This window comes from Schistocerca americana, chromosome 2 (genome assembly GCF_021461395.2).
Source record: "Schistocerca americana isolate TAMUIC-IGC-003095 chromosome 2, iqSchAmer2.1, whole genome shotgun sequence".
Classification (NCBI taxonomy): Eukaryota; Metazoa; Arthropoda; class Insecta; order Orthoptera; family Acrididae; genus Schistocerca; species Schistocerca americana.
In genome coordinates this window covers 851,262,085-851,283,047 of record NC_060120.1, presented here as the reverse complement: position 1 = coordinate 851,283,047, position 20,963 = coordinate 851,262,085, and the positions used below count along the sequence as shown (strand labels likewise).

General features: G+C 38.4%; 1 protein-coding gene across 1 annotated transcript in view; it reads left to right on the top strand.

Annotated features, from left to right (window-relative positions):
* LOC124595646 (ATP-dependent RNA helicase DDX54) overlaps positions 1–20,963 on the top strand; it is a 132,896-nt gene that overhangs the window by 81,450 nt on the left and 30,483 nt on the right. The window contains exon 9 of the mRNA XM_047134480.1: positions 3,550–3,750. Within this exon, the coding sequence (XP_046990436.1) occupies positions 3,550–3,750 (201 nt within the window). The remainder of the gene's footprint in view (positions 1–3,549; positions 3,751–20,963) is intronic.

The window sequence follows — 20,963 nt, the reverse complement described above, 5'->3', positions numbered from 1 at the left end:
CGCAATTTGTCCAAGTTATATTTCAAACTGGGGGCCTGCAGCACCGTGAAGAAGGCAAGACGATTCTGCAAGTGTTCACCTATATAGGAACTGGAGACCACAGTATCATCCAAGTAGTTAATGGACGCCAGCGCAGAGGCCATGAGTTGCTCCAAAAATCTTTGGAAAATAGCAGGGATGCTAGCTGTGTTGAATGGCAGGCACTGGTACTGGTATAACCCAAAGGGGGGATTAATTATGTTTGGAATCACCATCCAGAGGCAGTTGCAGGTAGGCTTCAGACAAGTCTGTTTCGGGAAAAAATATTGGCTTCCAGAAAGCAGAGCTAAGAGTTCATCTTGATAAGGTATGGGATAGATGTCAATAATATATTGTAAATTGACAGACTTTTTAAAACCACCACAGAGCCTAAGGTAGTCGTTTGATTTTTGTAACAATTACCAGCAGAGTAGACCATTTGCTAGAGGAGACAGATGTGACAACACCCAAGGACATACGTTGATAGAGTTCTGCTTTGACTTGCTCCTGCACCATTGGATTTATTGTGATGTGAGCATTGAAATTAGAAGCACACTAATCTGTCCGAAAACGGTAGGGAAAATTTCTAGTGTAGTATGTCCAGTTGTTGATATGGAACTTGATCCGATACCAGATGCAGTTAATCAGAAATAATATAAAAATCTTGAAGATGTGTAACCCAAATAAGTTTCCAGTGTTGGCATCACCTTTCATGAGCAAGGTCAAAGGCCGAACAACTGCTTTATACACTAGGGGAGTAGAAAACTGTCAGTATGTGTATCTGTTGTAACTCGGCCACCAATGAGAGACAGGAGACAACGCCAGTGTCCTGAGATCCACGTGGGTTTGAGAATTTAACAAAGTCACTGCTGCACCTGTGTCTACTTACATGTTTAACATCTTGCCCATAACATGTATTTGTTTAGGGCTACTGTGACTTGAGAAATGCTGTTCACATCCAGGTTAATGTGTGATGAATAAGATATAGAATTGCACACTGACACAATATGTCATTTATTTTTTTACAATGATTGCACAACACCTGTCGCTGTGGGCACATGGCCCGCTCATGTTGAACAAAACAATACAGGCACAATGGGAGAGGAGCACATGACTGCTGTTGTGAAGCTGGCTGCTGCTGCTGTTTAGCACGGCACTGCCTCATGCAATGTGGAGACTGTGATTGCACAGCCATGACACCATATTCCTTCCATAAGCTAAAAGACAGCAGCTGAGGAGAACATGGTACAGCAGCTACTTCACACCAAGCTTCTATCTTATTCCTGCTTCCCTAGTTACTTTATGAGAATGAGCAGTGTCCAGAATGTCTGTGAGAGAGGGATTTTCGCATTGTAAAGTGCATCTATGGACTTAACGTATCGGGGACTGAGTGTATTATAGCATCACAAACCATTGAATAAGCTTGTGAGTCCTTGTGAGCCTCAGTAACAAACTGCCAATGACAGCTGAACACATGAAGTTCCACTGCCCAAGCTCTGTACGACTGTAAACAATGGTAGAACTCAATAGGAGCTGCAATAACATTAGTGTGTTTGCGATGATAATTATGGAGTACCTGTACTGTCACATTTCATCAAAAGAGAGACTAACAGGTTGCTGCTGAAAAGATAGCTGACACAAAAGATGATAAACAAGAGGAAAAATCCATGACAGAAAGAAAGCCTTACACACGTTGAGGTACATGACACCAAAAGCTTGGAAATGTTGCTGAAGGCATTTTTCATACGCATCCCAATCCTCCATATTATCATCATGTGGAGGAAACGGTGGGGACACATCAACACCTGTGAACCATGGCATGTCAATGAAGCCATGGATGGAGCCTGCTGCTCTCTGGTGAGAGCTTGCTGCTGTTCAACATATTGAAAAATGTTTTCCTCTGACTTGTTGGCCATATTGAACCGAGAAACGAAACACGTAGAATAGAATCCCATACTCCTCACTAAAAATTTTAATGTTGCAAACACAATATTAGAATTCGCACCAATTAATTTTTAATTTGCTTCCATATAAAGAAAAATACTGACACACTGTAGGACATTGTAACAATAAGAAACACACAAAATCATTGGTTGCATTAATGCACGGTCTAACAGTGAAGTGTCTCTTACACATGAAAACATTAGAGTGGCTGAGGGCCTGGCATGCTGGCTTGTATACAGCTGTTTGCACACGGTACAGCACTTGCTGCGCAGTCTGTGTTGAGTGAGGTGGCCTCTTTAGGCTGGCCATGGAGGAGCATGCTATTTAATTACGTGTGCTAACTGTATAGGGTTACAGCACTTACCCTCTAGCCACATAGCTTGATTTTAATGTATCTGTTTGTATCGTCAGCATTTTGCGGTATTGTACATAGCAAAGTTCTGTAATGGGGTAAGATGGTACCTCGATTTAATTCTCTCAGACACCTCCTCTTCAGTCTTTGTTTCCTCTCATATGTGGGTCTCTACCTACCCCTGTTTATTTCCTGAGGAAAGAACTACTAGTTCCCAAAGCTAGCGCAGTGTCTTGTACTTTTATGTGTGTCTATGGGCAGTATTGGAATTTCACCACCTGGGGTAAGTACTGAGTGGATATTCTGTCTGTAATTTTATTGGCTACTCAAGTGAATATTTCTTTTAATAAATAGATGTAATGAGATTGCTGTTTGCACATTTTAAGTAACATGTAGATGTTTTTGCGTGTTTATATATATATATATATATATATATATATATATATATATATATAAACACACACACACACACACACACACAGATGAGGTGACTTACCGAACGAAAGCGCTGGCAGGTCGATAGACACACAAACAAACACAAACATACACACAAAATTCAAGCTTTCGCAACAAACTGTTGCCTCATCAGGAAAGAGGGAAGGAGAGGGAAAGACGAAAGGAAGTGGGTTTTAAGGGAGAGGGTAAGGAGTCATTCCAATCCCGGGAGCGGAAAGACTTACCTTAGGGGGGGAAAAGGACGGGTATACACTCACACACACACACACACACACACACACACACACACACATATCCATCCACACATATACAGACACAAGCAGACATATCATCCTTTCGTCTTTCCCTCTCCTTCCCTCTTTCCTGACGAAGCAACCATTGGTTGCGAAAGCTAGAATTTTGTGTGTATGTTTGTGTTTGTTTGTGTGTCTATCGGCCGGCCGAAGTGGCCGTGCGGTTAAAGGCGCTGCAGTCTGGAACCGCAAGACCGCTACGGTCGCAGGTTCGAATCCTGCCTCGGGCATGGATGTTTGTGATGTCCTTAGGTTAGTTAGGTTTAACTAGTTCTAAGTTCTAGGGGACTAATGACCTCAGCAGTTGAGTCCCATAGTGCTCAGAGCCATTTGAACCATTTTGTGTCTATCGACGTGCCAGCGCTTTCGTTTGGTAAGTCACATCATCTTTGTTTTTAGATATATTTTTCCCATGTGGAATGTTTCCCTCTATAATATACATATATATTCGAGGTACTTGGTTTGATACTACTTTTCTTCTCTCAGTCTAACATGAAGCGGGTGTGCAGTAACGCGTACAAGCAGTATCTTCGTTCACGTCCTGGTGCATCAACAGAGAGTATGAAGAGAATAAAGGAAATTAATTGGGACACATTTCATTATCATCCTTCATTTTCATTTGGAGACAAAACAGAGGCTGAGAAAATATCTTTCCTAACTGAAATGAAAAAGTACAGGCCAAATGGGGTAAGTTTTGAATGTACAGTTTTTTTTAAAACAGCTCTCACTCCAAATCATTGTTGAACAGCTATCTTGCTGTAAACAGTTATTTCCCTGTTCATGTTAACACTTTTTTTGTTGAAAGTAGGAAGTAAAGACAATTATATGTCAACAGAACTGCATTGCTGAAAACTATAACAGAAAGGAGTGGTGGAAGGAATGAATTGTGATGCAAATCTAGTTACGAATATGGGATTCAGATTATTGATTTAGGACACAGCAGTTGGTATTCATTCTTATCTCTGTATTTTAACAACATTTGTTTCTACTGGTAATGTGTGTGTGATTTATCATCCTTTGTATGCTTATATTCATTCTTCCAATTTTCTACATTTGAATAACAAACTGCTCATCTCTTTAGATTTTATGCACCAATCATCCTCAGCAATAAAATTCATCTAAATTGCATATTTAGTTTCTGGTACTCTCCTGCCAACAGGAACAATTTGTTTTGCTTGGCATTACAGTTGTGAGTAGTGGTCGCATTAGACACATGCTACGTTCATATTCTTTTATACTATAATAACTTGAAATGTCACTAGTTTGTCACTAACAACTTACTGACAGCTTATATGTCACTGTTTTCACTTGGTATGGCTGTACAGATCAGTTCGAACATTAAGGCACCACACTTCTACCATGGAGTGAGCAAAAATATGTTACGTTGACAGCATGTGACACAGTGGAAAAAGTGCAGTTGGGGATATATTATAAATGATCTGTGGTCTTGTCTAGGCCCCAGGTTGATAATGTTTATTGTACAGTTTAGGATTTGTCTAGCAGCTCCTTTTTTCATCCAAAACTATTGGTATGCAACATCTCTGACAAAGCAGAAGCTGATGGTTAATGTCTAAGGGGCTTTTAGATGCTAGTGCTCAATTGGATTATAATGATTTAAGTTACTTGGACTATGTGAATATCTGTGGTTGCACAATTGATAGATGAGTTCATTGTTTTGTAATGTTAACAGTGATTTTGGCTTCCAAAAACGAGATACAAACCAGACCAAATTTGATGTGATTGTGGCACGTTTTACTTGAGAGAGGCCATACTATCAACAGAGGAGAGTAGCAAGAAACATTAGTGACACACCTGTCTAAACCAGCTGGGGATATTGGATGTCATGAAGCAATGCCTGGAATATAATCACAAAGTGAAATAAGACTAGTGTTGTGTTGTTGACACAGAAGTCTCAGACAGTGTAATTAAGGAGTATTAAAGATACAGGACACCTCATACATAGAGACTCACATTTCATTTCAAACAAGACTTGTGATTCAGCATACAGTTCTTGAAGACTGTGCCAGGCAGTCAACTGTTTGAGCCAGAAAACACTACTTGTGTGCACATTTCATGAAATAACATCTCTGGTACTGGAAAACAAGTATGCATTAAAGGGGTGACAAGTGCTGGGAGTACTATAGCAGTAGATATGGTTGCAATAACAATAATACCTTACTTGTGGTTTGAAGCCCAGGGTAGATGAACAGAAGAAGGGTATTAAATGTATCATCATAATACGAGGGCGGTTCAGAAAGTAACCTCCGATTGGTCACAGTGCGGGTTGTGGGGGGAGTAGCGACGCCATCTGTGCGTTCACGCACTCAACAGGTCAGTCGGCATCAAGCCGTGGTCGAGTGAACGTCGTACTTGCGCTAGTTTAGTTTTTGTGCCAGTTTGAAATGTGTGCTGCAATAGAAAACCCCGCCAAATGTGAAGTGCGTGCTGTCATAAGGTTTTTTACAGCCAAAGGATATTCTGCAGCAACTATTCATTGTGGGCTTTGTGCCGTGTACGGACCAAGAGTTACGAGTGAAGGAGTTGTCCGTGAATGGGTACGTTTATTTAAAAGTGGATGAGAAAACGTTCATGATGAAGAGAGGAGTGGTAGACCATCATTGGTGACTGACGAACTCGTTCAGACAGTTGATGCAAAAGTTTGTGAAAATCGACGTTTCTCAATGTCGGAGTTGTCTACTGGTTTTCCACAGATTTCTAAGACACTCTTGTACGAGATAGTGACAGCAAGATTGGGTTACCGTAAGTTCTGTGCACGATGGGTGCCCAAAATTCTTACCGACCACCACAAAACTCAAAGAATGGCCTCTGCATTAGACTTTCTGTCACGTTATGAGGACGAAGGAGAACCATTGTTAAACAGAATCGTGACCGGTGACAAAACCTGGATTAAGTACGTGAACCCTGAGACAAAAGAACAATCAAAGATGTGGGCACAAGAAAAGCCTCGCAAGATTTTTCTGCCAGAAAACTGATGGCAACGGTGTTTTGGGATGCCAAAGGGGTGTTGTTGGTTGAATTCATGGAACGTGGTACGACCATTAATCAAGACGTGTACTGTGAAACAATAAAAAAGTTACGACGGGCTATACAGAACAAACGCCGTGGTATGCTGACTTCCGGTATCGTTTTTTTGCACGGTAACGCCCGTCCTCACTCTGCTCGCAGAACAACGGCCCTTCTTGAGTCCTTCAAGTGGGACGTTATCAACCATCCACCTTACAGCCCAGACCTGGCGCCAAGTGATTATCACCTCTTCATGCATTTGAAGAAATGGCTCGGGTCACAGCGGTTTGATGACGACGACGAGCTCAAAGATGCGGTCACAGGCTGGCTCCAGGCACAAGCGGGTGATTTTTATGCAGAAGCAATTTCAAAGCTTGTGAAGAGATACGATAAGTGCCTCAATCGCTATGGAGACTATGTAGAAAAATAGTGCAAAGATGTAGTTGTAAGATGTATATATTAAAATATTTTTGTTTAACTTGGTGTATTTTTTTAAATCAACCGGAGGTTACTTTCTGAACGGCCCCCGTATTACATGCAAAACAGAATTACCACCTCAGTTATAAATTCTTAAACAAACCATAAATCTCTTAGTTCAGGTTCAGTCACTTATATGGTCTCAGGATGAATAGGAATCTGGTTCTTGCAATAACAGGAGAGATCATTTAGATACAGGCCATATACTGAATAAAGTTAACCGGTATAGATACCATAAAGGAGAAATATGTGGCTGTTCGTAAGCATGAAAGGCACTAGAAATGTACTCCACAGAAAATAATAATTTAGGGTTAAATAGTGCAATGACAGACAAATTGAAATGATAGTACCATCTCACGCAACTTACTCTGAGGCACAGTTGTTAACAAGGGCCAGTGATGGTGCTGATGGCCTAGGATGGTGTCATTTCCAAAGCTGTGTTATAAATGTGATCATGTGATTAAGTGTAGTACTATTAAATAGGCAACGAGCACAGACTGTTACAGTACATTGCTTATGGTATTTGCAGTCATAGAAGATGCTGTATGTAGTGACATTACTTGTATCAAAAAGTGCTGCTTGAAGACAGCTCACTATATGTGTTGATAAAAACATTGGTGTATCCATGTGCATTCTCCATTAGAACCTCCAGATCTAAAGTTTACTGTGCATGGAGTTAAAATAGTAGCTTTCCTGGAGCATCAGTATTTCAGGTAATAAAGAAGCAAGACATTATTGCTATTTTGCAAAGTCACAGGTGACAGTACAAATAAAGATGATGTGAAATACAGACTGGCAATAACAAGCAAACTTTACTGAAAAAGAGATATCAACATTCAATTGAAATTTATTATGTTAGGATGTGTCTTATAAAAGTATTTGTCAGGAATGTTGCTTTATATGGAAGTGAAATGTGGGCAGTTTGGTAGCACAGATGAATTCTGTAGATCAGATTAGTGGAGAGGATAACAATGAGGATGTGTATAATGGAATCAGACAAGAAAGATCTTAATTGCATAACTTGACTAAAAGAAAAGTTAGGTTCACAGGTCACATTCTAAACAATCGAGGAATAGTGATTTGGTGACGGAGCAAAATATGAGGGATCAAAATTGTAGAGGGAGATTAAATGATTAATTAGCATGGAGAGCTGTATCAGACAAGTCTTTGGACGGAAGAGCACAATAACAATAATTCTCAAAGTAAGAAGGAATAACAAGATATGTCATTTGAGTTATTACTCAGAAAGGGGTATAAATCTGTGTGGGGGATACAGAGATATCATTGGATTAACTCAGTGTCCAGATAGTGAAAACAACATGTTTTAAGCAGTTCTGAGCAAGAATGGGCTGTGAGTGTGACAGCTGAGAATGAGTTTCACAAGCATCGTGTTGTTCATCGAATTTATACATGATGCTGTAATTAGTATGTATCAGATGTATGTAGAAATCATTGACTCGTCTACCCTTCAAAGCAGAATAAACCATTCAATTGGAAGTTGATAGCAGAGTGCAATACTGGGAAGAAAGAGCTGCTTTGTAGCACACCATTCGTTGCATCTTGTTGCAACTAGAAGTCTACAACAGATGTAGCATGTGTTTCATTGTTGATGCAACAGAGGTTGCCCATATTGCCTTAATATAGGCTGCATGACATCATCTCAGTGAGTACCGAGTACACTTGAATAGACCTAATGTAAAATGTACTGCCTCACACACTTCCACAAAAAGAGATGCTTCATCATTGACAGGTGATTTTGAACCAAGGGGATTGGTATAATTCAAGGAAAAAAGTTCCCTGTATTTCAAATCATTTTAGTGTGGATGTCAATGAATTAATCAACTGCTACCATCTACTGACAAGGATAATGTGTATTAGGTACACTAACGTTCTCACACTGAAGTTTGCAGGAGTGAAATAATGCATGAATCTCTTGACCGACTGTTAGTGAATGCTGATTAGATGTAACCGTTGTATAACTGGGAACCTACTGATGGTTTATTCAGTGCCTGGTAGAATGAACAGAGGGTGCTACAGATGCTCATGAAACTGTTATAAAGTATGTTTTAATCAGTCGCAAATGGTGAGTGCCTTTGACTTGTATACAGTGAATGACCGTCTACTGACCTCAACTTTGTTTTACACTGTTATATTCTTTTGTGTGATAATGAAACATTGATAATGAAGGAAGAGAGAAACTATAAGGGGTAATTTGCAAACTATCAAGTTTTAAATGTTACATTGTATAATTACTGATGAGTTATCAGCCATTATGAATGGCCAAAGGCAAATTGATTATCCTGTTCTGAATGTGCCATGAAGTGTAACAGCAAGGAATTTGGTGTATGTTTAATGACCTAGATCATTTTTCTTTCCTCTTCCCTCATTACCTGTGGTCTAAACAACAACATATATGTAGAATCTCAAACATATTCATGCTTCTTTCCATCCATCTGGTTTTAATTTATGGGTTTCCTAATGTGCATTAACTCCTAAAATCTTGGGTTAGCGTAAGACGTAGCTTGAAATTTAATGGAATAATGCTTGTTGCATCACATTTAAAACGCACATTCATCTTTCTGGAACTCAGACTGGAGAAACTGCTACGAAAGTCTTTCTTTGGGTGTCAGGGTAAAAGTTATTGTATTATTATGGTAAATTTGAAGAGACCATGGAATTCTCAATAATTGTTCCATCACTAATGACGTTTATATGATGTAAGTGCTTTTTTTTGTAGATGGGTACTAGTTTCATACTGTGCTCAGAGTGGAATGCAATAGCTTGTAGCAGTAGGATCCACTGCATTCTGCTGGAGTACCTCAAATGATCAAAGGAACTGTACATTTTGGTAAAATATGTCTGATAGATTGCCTCCTAGTTTTAAAGGAGAGAACTTCCACAGTTTAGGATGATTAATTAATAAAGAGTGCACTGTAGTGTTGCTGTCATTCCATTCCTGTGTGGCATATAGCTCTATGAGAAACTGTCTTACAGAGCGAGGTCTGCTCAGAAAGAAATGTGACCAAATTTGGAAAAAATGGAAGGGGGGGGGGGGGGATTCAATGAATCAGTGCAAATGATTAAAATTCTTCGAAGTAGGATCCTTAAGTGCTGACACACCTTAGCCTCTGCAGTTACCTAGCTTGAATGGTATCCTGGAAGACCTTTTTTGAAATGGCATGTAGAGTTCTCACCAACATTTCTTTCATATTGTATACAGTTCTGAAAGAGGCATTATTTCAGTGGTCATTTTATTAAGGAAAACTGAAAGGAATCTTTAGGTCAGTCATGACTTCACATTATTTCAGACAGTCTTGCCATATTGGTGAGTCACTTGTGGCTGGGTGTGTTGTAGTGCAACAAGCATTCAGTGTCTTTGGTGAAGAAATTGACACCCTGTTTGTCTCTTAAGCTCTTGCATGTTAAAAGCACCAGTGACGTCTTGTCCCCCAGATACAAGTTCACAAGAGACCGCACTACCTTTCTATCAAAGAACATGGTAAGTATGCTTTTTGCTTTGTACTCATTCAAGCATTCATTTTTGGTGAAATAGGAGACTGACAGGTACCACTCTGAATGTTGCTATTTTATCTCCAGATCGTTCTTAAAAAAATTGGTCTCATCACTGGTAGTCACAAATATTCACAAAAGTTATTGAGGAATGAGCACGTGATTCTCTTTCATAGCGTTTGTTAACAGTTTGGGGACCAGTATGGCAGTCATGCTTTCCTCATCCAAAAATCCTTGGTAATGAGTTTGTACACCATACCTACACTCTCTACTATAAACTGAACAATTAATTGATAGTTGGCATTGAAAAGTACATTTACACTATTCGCAGTATCTTCAGTTTTAGTTGTTGATGGAATTAACAGAGAGGAATTAACCTTCTGCCTTCTTCTGAGTGTGCCCTAACATCTTTTGCCATCTCAAAAGTTGTGATTTTGAGGGACACTCATCCCCAGAAAACGGTTATAATATCGATAATGTCTTCATTGCAGATTCACTTAATAGAAGTCCATTACTGAAGTACAACCATCAAAGTGCTGTTCAGTGTAGTAGCCATGTACATCTATGGCCTGGTATTTCATGGAATGAAGTGCCACTTCCTGTGTGTAGAGCCACACCCCCTTTGCTCGTATTATGCCTACAGTAATGTCATACTAACTTGCATTCATGTAGGTGCACCTCCGCAATACCTTTATCTTCCATATTGTGTTCTGCTGTGGGACACATCTGTTAGAATACCATTAGAGTTGTCAGTTTTGTACAGTAATGTGTGAGCTCATTTTTATGATTTAATAAGTGTCATGTGCTATGATGGAAAATTCCAAATGTGCTGCTCAAGCTCCCACTTTTCTTTTCTCTACTGATTGTTGCAACTGTGCCTATGCTTATCTGGTAGCTCCATCACTTGGAAAAATTTACTCTAAAAAGACTAAGTAAAAACATTGGAAATCAGAGATTGGACAGACAGTGCTCTGATTACACTGAATGTTTCTGAAAGCTAGTTGTACAACTAATCTCTTACCAGAAATATTCAGATGTAGACAATGGTGTGTGTGTGTGTGTGTGTGTGTGTGTGTGTGTGTGTGTGTGTGTGTGTGTATGTGTACACATTTGACAGGATATGTCATTCCAGTCTTACCCATATTGCTGAGGCAACACAGTATTCACATTAGTGTGAGGAGGATTCCCAACATTGCATTTGATGTCAACCTAAATTATATAATTGAGATTGCAGTTCAAAATTTTCCTGGTGCCCCCAATAATCACTACATGATCATCTTTACCAAACTCTTTTCCCAGAGTGTCTAAATTGTGTATCACATCACTGAGCCACACACTTGGCTTAAAAGTACTATTTACTTATTTCCTCCCTACCCAGGGAGTCTGTACTAATACTATTTGGTCCTTAACATGTACTTTGCATCTGTCTTGTTGAAGTGTTCCTGAACTACTCAGGTTGTTTTCACACTTCTAACTACAGTCTACAGAGCAGAGAAGCTGTTGGAGACATCTAGACTAAAGATAGCAGACTTGAGCTCTCCTAAACATCTTGCTTGGTTTAACAGGTTTGACTGTAGTCCAGTTATCTACCTATTCGTAACCTTTGTGTTACCAAGTGCAGCTGTTTAATGCTCTAATTCTGCCTTTAGTAATGCCAGATCAGCTTTAAGTTTCAAATCAACTGTTCCTTGATGACTGCATATAGTGAATATGCACAGCTACTGCAATGTCATAGGTTATTAAAATCTCCATTCAATCTGGTGGCTTCACTGCACCCAACTTGAAAAAACTGTAGACTGTCTTCGCCTATTGACCAATTCTCCTTACTGTGTGGCACTTTCCATACTTGTTCACTGTGATTTATATATATATATATATATATATATATATATATATATATATATATATATATATATTGGAATGACTCCTTACCCTCTCCCTTAAAACCCACATCCTTTCGTCTTTCCCTCTCCTTCCCTCTTTCCTGATGAGGCAACAGTTTGTTGCGAAAGCTTGAATTTTGTGTGTATGTTTGTGTTTGTTTGTGTGTCTGTTGACCTGCCAGCACTTTCATTTGGTAAGTCACATTATATATATAGTCTAGAGAAATTATGTAGCAGTAGTTGTTTATCAAAAATTGTTATTATGTGACTCATATATTTACTCAAAAGAAAACTGACTTAGATGACATGGAGTCTTACCTTTTGGTTAGCCATATTCTCATACCAGTAGTGGTTTCCACGTGTTACTTGCTGGTACATGACCTCTCCAATTAGCAGTGTCTTACTCTCACATTACAAACATGTGAGACAATTATTAAGCAAAATTCATTAGTGAAAATGATTCATTGTCACTCAGCAGCAGGATTTGATTCTAATGTATCACTTTACACACTGCTGTTCGTGATGGATGGTTAACATTGACAGCATGATATGGTGACTCATAACTGTTATAAGACCAGTATTACACTATCATATTTCTTTGATGAAGAAATATGATCAAATATTTGTCAAATTTCTTTCGCAAAGATGTTTGACTTGGCGCTAAAAAGGGGTATTACATTGTTGTCTATTTTTTTGTCAAAGTTCAAGATGGCTGACAACAACTTGTAATTATGCACAGCAGTTTCTTAGTTGCTTGTACCACTGTTGCACCGTGTGCACGCTTGGGAGAGAAGGGAGGGGGGGGGGGGGGGTGAAGCTTTGGGTTTATGACGAGATGATAAAAGCACTCAACAAAATTTGTTACTTGAACTGCAAGTGGAGGGTGTCAAGTTGTACATAAATTACTTAAGAATGGATGAGAATACATTTCAGTATTTGCTCAGTGAAGTGTCTCCTCACATCACAAAGCACAATATTCTCTCAAGAATTGTTATATCTGCAGAAGACAGGCTCACAGTAACACTCTGATTTCTTGCTACAGGGGAGAGTCAGTCTTGCTTACAGTAAAGCACTCGAATACCACAGCACACATTGACTGAAATAATACCTGAAATGTGTGAGGCAATTTATAAAGCATTAAAGGACCAATATCTGAATGTAAATAGATGTTTAATACACTTTTTTATTGTAGATCAAAGTAATAAATACATAATGTGCCCCAACAGCTACAAAATTACTGGAAATGTATGAAGCTGATGAGGTGCTTTACAACATGAAGCGTTCTAAGTACAAAAATAGGTTATGAAAACTGGAGAGCTCAGAAAATTTATATATATTATGGAATATCTTCCTCCTGTATACCACCAGCCTGTTGGAAAGCTTTCTGGATGTATCCAGAGGTGGATGGCTATGGCTGTGACTGTGGAACTGTCACCTGCAGCATATGCTACCTGTCCATCAGAAAACGATTTAATCCGTGCATAGTATTCATTGTGATTACTTTACCACCCACATTTTCCATCTTCTGCAATTCAGCTGTGATGTGGGTGGCAAAGGCACTGAACTGATCTTCCCGGGCAGGCTGGGGCTAGTTTCTGCTCATATCAGCCACAGCCTTCAAGGTTTTAGTGGCCTCCACAAGAATGTCTGTTGTCACTTTTCTTCTCTTTTTGGGAGGCCTCTCATGTTGCTGTGGTTGTGGCTCACTACAGGTGACATTTGTCCCTTCTTGAGACGAGTGCTGAGCATCTACCTCATGCTATAAATTTAGAAGTGAAAGCACCATTAGTTACACATAATCTTACACATACATAAATTTTATTTACAGGCACCCACAAGCAGAGAAGAGTGGGAGCAAATTGCAAATGATTTTGAGGAAAAGTGGAATTGTTATAACATTATAGGAGCAATGCATGGAAAGCATATTTGCGTCAAATGTCTCACTTTTTCAATTATAAATCCTTTAACAGTATAATTTGATTTGCCAGGTAGAGAAGAGTGGGAGCAAATTGCAAATGATTTCAAGGAAAGTGGAAATGTTATAACACTATAGGAGCAATGCATGGAAAGCATATTCGCATCAAATGTCCACAAACTAGTGGATCTCACTTTTTCAGTTATAAATCCTTTAACAGTATAATTTTATTTGCCAGGTAGATAGTACCTAGAAATTCTTTATGTTGATGTAGGAACTAATGGGCATGTTGGTGATGCTGGAGTGTTCTCAAAAAGCAAATGACGGAAGTGTCTCATTGACCCATCTATTCATGGCATTCCTGACATTCCTGAGGGCGGAAAGCGGGGGAACACAAAATTACAAATCCATTGGTTGTGCTGGCAGATTATGCTTTTCCTCTGTGTTACAGCATTATGAAGCTGTATCCTTTATAGAGAATCACTAAGGAAGAAAAGATTTTCAATTTCAGGTTGTCACGGGGAAGGAGACTAGTGGAAAGCAGCTTTGGCATTCTTGCCAGTCATTTCAGGATTTTTCTTGATACCATTAATCAACCTCCAGAAACAGTTACTACAATTACACCGGCTGCCTTCACACTGCATAACTTGTTAACCAAGAGGAGAAAACACGTGTACACTCGTCAGGAAACAGTGTCTGCAGTAGTAGGAAACTGCACTTACCTTGAGTCTCAAAGCACTGAGGACCTACAGCATATGAAACCAATAGTTTGCCAAGCTGTTTCTGGACATCCAGTACATGAGAGAGCAGTCAGAGAAGACTTTAAAACATTGTATAGTTGTGCTGGGAAAGTGTGCTGGCAAGACAATCACATTTCGTAATGTAAAATGTAAACAAATATACCTACCTCAAAAATTTCTTCGAATGTGGCTGTTCCACATTCACTGCCACTTTCTGTGCATTCTAAATTAGAACAATTTAATCTGTCGTCACTGTGGCCAGGAACTTCAGAAAGTGGAACCAGTACACCTGTGGACTATAAACAGCCAGTACACTGAATCCGGTATGTTCTGCCAGTCTTAAAAGGCGACGAAAAGAACAAACCACTAATAGGGCTAACCCCCCTTTTAGTGTGATTAGTTGGTTCAGGACAGAACTAATGAAGCCTCGGACAAGCGCCGTCATGGTCGGGGACGACGCTTGAACCCTATGCCCGCCCACAATGGAAACGACACTGCTAGCCAACTGGAAAATGATTTAAATCCAAATAGAGGTGTTTTGCAGGATATGCTTCCTGCAACCACCCTAGAAGGAAAACAAAGACAGAGGATGAGATGGTCAGATGAAGTTAATCGACACCTCATGTTCTGTTATTACCAAGCAACAAACCTAGGAACCAACACAACTGGATACAGATCACAAGTATACACAACATTTATTACCAGATACCCAGAATTAAAATTTTTAACAGAACAACGACTAGCTGATCAGATCCGTGTAATAATAAAAAATAACAGGATACCCCAGTCAGAATTAGATAACATCAAACAACAAGTACAACAAATACTGGAACAAAATAATGTGCAATCAGAAGAAGAAGAAAATACAGTAATGGACTCAAACATCCCAGAGCAAACAAACAAAGAACAACACGCACCAATTAAACAATCAGAGGAAAACGAAATCTTAAGGCAGCCACCAGAACAAGCACAAATAGAACACAAAGTGACACAGATATTAGATATAGAAGAAAAATTTCAGCTAACATATATAGAATACAAAGACACAAATACAGACATTAGACCATTCTTGCATAGACCACCAAATAACCCACAAGTCGAAACAACAATAAAAACTATCAACACAATCATACACAACAAAATAAATGAAAACACAACTATGGAAGAGTTACAACTACTGGTATATATAGGAGCACTCACTACACTAAATATACACACTAGGCAGAGATCAGAACCAACCAACACACAGAAGAAACCCACAAAACCAGCATGGCAACACAGGCTACAGATCAAAATAGAAAAACTGAGAAAAGACATCGGACAGCTAACACAATTTATAAGAAATGAAATCTCGGAAAAAAAACGAAAAAGGTTAGGTAAAATCTCACAACAAGAAGCGACAGAGCAATTAGACGAAAAGAAGCAGAAATTACAAGCATTCGCCAAACGACTCAGAAGATACAAAAGAAGTGAAAATAGAAGGAAACAAAACCAAACATTCAACACAAACCAAAAGAAATTTTACCAGACAATAGATAACACACACATTGAAATAAACAATCCACCAAACATAACAGGCATGGAACACTTCTGGAGCAACATATGGTCAAACCCGGTACAACATAACAGGCATGCACGGTGGATACAAGCAGAAACAGACACATACAAGATGATACCACAAATGCCTGAAGTGACAATTTTGCAACATGAAGTCACCCAAGCAATTAATTCTACTCACAATTGGAAAGCCCCTGGAAATGATAAAATAGCAAATTTCTGGTTAAAGAAGTTCACCTCAACACATTCACATCTAACTAAATTATTTAACAGTTACATTGCAGACCCATACACATTCCCTGATACACTTACACATGGAATAACTTATCTGAAACCTAAAGATCAAGCAGACACAGCGAACCCAGCTAAATATCGCCCCATAACATGCCTACCAACAATATACAAAATATTAACTTCAGTCATTAAACAGAAACTAGTGACACATACAACACAGAACAAAATTATAAATGAAGAACAAAAAGGCTGTTGCAAAGGAGCACGAGGATGTAAAGAGCAACTGATAATAGATGCAGAGGTGACATATCAAGCTAAAACTAAACAAAGGTCGCTACACTACGCATACATCGATTACCAAAAAGCTTTTGATAGTGTACCCCACTTATGGTTACTACAAATATTGGAAATATACAAAGTAGATCCTAAATTGATACAGTTCCTAAACATAGTAATGAAAAACTGGAAAACCACACTTAATATCCAAACAAATTCAAATAATATCACATCACAGCCAATACAGATTAAGCGTGGAATATACCAAGGAGATTCATTAAGTCCTTTCTGGTTCTGCCTTGCTCTGAACCCACTATCCAACATGCTAAATAATACAAATTATGGTTACAATATTACTGGAACATACCCACACAAAATCACACATTTGCTATACATGGATGATCTAAAACTACTGGCAGCAACAAATCAACAACTCAACCAATTACTAAAGATAACAGAAGTATTTAGCAATGATATAAATATGGCTTTTGGAACAGACAAATGTAAGAAAAATAGCATAGTCAAGGGAAAACACACTAAACAAGAAGATTACATATTGGATAACCACAGCGACTGCATAGAAGCGATGGAAAAAACAGATGCCTATAAATATCTAGGATACAGACAAAAAATAGGAATAGATGATAGAAATATTAAGGAAGAGCTAAAAGAAAAATATAGACAAAGACTAACAAAAATACTGAAAACAGAATTGACAGCAAGAAACAAGACAAAAGCTATAAATACCTATGCTATACCAATATTGACCTACTCATTTGGAGTAGTGAAATGGAGTAACACAGACCTAGAAGCACTCAATACACTTACACGATCACAATGCCACAAATATAGAATACATCACATACATTCAGCAACAGAAAGATTCACATTAAGCAGAAAGGAAGGAGGAAGGGGATTTATCGACATAAAAAACCTACATTATGGACAGGTAGACAATTTAAGAAAATTCTTTCTAGAACGAGCAGAAACTAGCAAAATACACAAAGCAATCACCCACATAAATACATCGGCTACACCACTACAATTTCATAACCACCTCTACAACCCTTTAGATCACATAACATCAACAGACACAAAGAAAGTAAATTGGAAAAAGAAAACACTACGTGGCAAGCACCCGTATCATCTAACACAGCCACACATCGATCAAGACGCATCCAACACATGGCTAAGAAGAGGCAATATATACAGTGAGACAGAAGGATTCATGATTGCAATACAGGATCAAACAATAAACACCAGATATTACAGCAAGCATATTATTAAAGATCCCAATACCACAACAGATAAATGCAGACTTTGCAAACAACAAATAGAAACAGTAGATCACATCACAAGCGGATGTACAATACTAGCAAATACAGAATACCCCAGAAGACATGACAACGTCGCAAAAATAATACATCAACAGCTTGCCTTACAACATAAACTTTTAAAACAACACGTTCCTACATACAAGTATACACCACAAAATGTACTGGAGAATGATGAATACAAATTATACTGGAACAGAACCATTATAACAGATAAAACAACGCCACATAACAAACCTGACATCATACTCACCAATAAAAAGAAGAAATTAACACAACTAATTGAAATATCCATACCCAATACAGCAAATATACAGAAGAAAACAGGAGAAAAAATTGAAAAATACATCCAACTGGCTGAGGAAGTCAAGGACATGTGGCATCAGGATAAAGTTGACATTATACCAATTATACTTTCAACTACAGGAGTCATACCACGCAATATCCACCAGTACATCAATGCAATACAGCTACATCCAAACTTATATATACAACTTCAGAAATCCGTAATTATTGATACATGTTCAATTACCCGAAAGTTCCTAAACGCAATGTAACATATACCGTACAGTTAAAAGGAAGTGAAGCTTGATCAAGGTCCGCGTCACTTTCATTCTGAACCAGACCTAAGGTCTGAGAAAGGAAAGATAATAATAATAATAATAATAATTTAAACTACTTGTATGTTATATAAACATTATTGTGTGCTTTCAAGTACCTGCAGTGGACAAAATTGTGTAAAACATTTGTGTGTCATGTAAACATTATTTGCATAAATAAAATGAAATACGTATGTTCATACGTACTTGTGCTTCTCATAAGAGTAGCTTAAGCGGAGGCCATTAATTACCTTTTTTGTGTTATCTGCCATACACCTGGGCCGTTTCTCATGGCTAAATAGCTTCCGCAATGTTTTTGTAGCTCTCCAGTCTTCTTAATCTATTTTTGTACTCAGGGTGCCTTATGTTGTAAAGCAATATATCCCTATTGATTTTGTTGCTTATGGTACACACCAACTAAACTTTGCAGCCATGTTTACAAACACACTACTGGTGACAGATGGCTGCAGCAATGCTGGTGGTAACATTTCACATTGCAGTGAACAGAAGAGAAGCGACTTTTATGATCAAATCTACGGTGAGGCCCTAGTTTTGTTCATATTTATTTGAAGACAGGAGAGATTTGAAAAGTTCCCTATTACACCATCAAATTTCTTTGAGATAAATATTTGGCGTATTGGCTTTGTCAAATATGTATGATAGTGTAGTACCGGCCTAACTGGTGCTGGTTGCAGTATAAAAGATTCACATCCAGGTAGATGAACCAGAACAAGTTTATTAATAATAATGTAAATGTACACTTCTAGGTTCTGAAGCAATAAAGATTGAACACAAAAGTAATCTTTGTAATGTATCTCTTGATGGAACACTTCTAATTGTGATAACCAAAATACAAATAGTTGAGCTTGCGAGATCACCAGTTCACGGAAAAGTAACAAAGTAAAGTCCAGTCCAAAGCACCAAACTGTTGAATGACAAACTTGGAATCCAAATACTCTAGTTGTCAAGCAGTGGCAGAGCACACACACAAATGACTGCTGTGATTGGCAAGGTTTTGGAGCCAGTGGCTCCTTCCTCAGGCAGAAGGGTTGAAGGATTGAATAATTTTATCAATAATTGATTGTTTTCATGGTTATAAATACACTAGTTGGCCATGCAGGGCGTATACGCTCCCAGACGACCAGGAAATCTGGGAAAAACTTTTGAAATTTTCGTCCAGGAGAAAACCGGGAAAGCTCGGGAATTTTTTAGAATTCCAGGAATTTTTCATTGTTTTAGTTTTCACTTAAATTTTTGTAATTTCGTCTGGTAAGAACTGATACTTTAGCAAAGAATTCTACTGTATACCACTACTGTATCAATAAAACATAAACGAGAGAAAGAAACCAAAATAAAACTCTAAAGTTCCAAAGGAAATGTGCCATTAACAACAACAAAACAGAGTCCACTCACAAGTCTCAGCCAACAGTAAAATGTGTCAAAGGCTTTAGGACAAAGACTATGAATACTTCATAACAAAAAACTACTTCTAATCAGCGTGACATCACAACTGTTAATGTTAGCTTCCTTTAGGCAGTTGCCAGTAGTCTCCTGCATGTGTGCAATTGAGTCTTATATGAGCAGTACCTTCACACTTCTGGCTACATGAAGTGTGGCTGTTAGCTGTATCGGCAGTAGCAACAAAGCAACTCCATGCTACCCTGAAAAATTTTCCTGCCACACCCAAGTTGTCAGATTCACGTATGCGCAGAGCAGTCTGAATTGTAGTGGGGAGGGTAGTAGTCTCCATATGATCCATGTTTATGTTTAGTGATTTTGCTGTTTCCTCTTTGTTCAGAGCTCTCACTTCAAATGAAAACAAAATAGATTTCTGTGTTCGGGAGCTATCAAGTGAATTAAAGTACATAATTATGAAAGATTAAAATTTTATTAGTTTCAGTTTCCTGATTTTATTTTACTTTCAAGTTTTTGGCAGTAGCATTAATCGTCTTACAGAACAATGAAGTTATTTTTTCGGTTTGCTAAAGAAATTTGGCTTTCGTTAATCTTTTCCGCAGAGGCAGTCAATTTACTTGAAGTGAACTGTTTCATCCCACACTGCTGTCTATTTCAAATGTTTGCTGAATTTCGAGTACACTTTTTCATCTTCTGGCACATTGCGTTATGCTATAATAAAGAACCAAATATGAAATCATACAGGACAGGTACCCTATGAAAATTTGCATCCTGAAAACCACACTGAAAAGCTTAATATCAGTTTGAGGCTTACTTTATTGTGAATCTGAACATACAAATGTGCACTTTGGGATGAATGACGTGTCTTAGTTTGGTTTACGAAATTCCGATGCTGTGGTATCCTGTGATGTCCTGTTTCTTTTATGACGTAATGT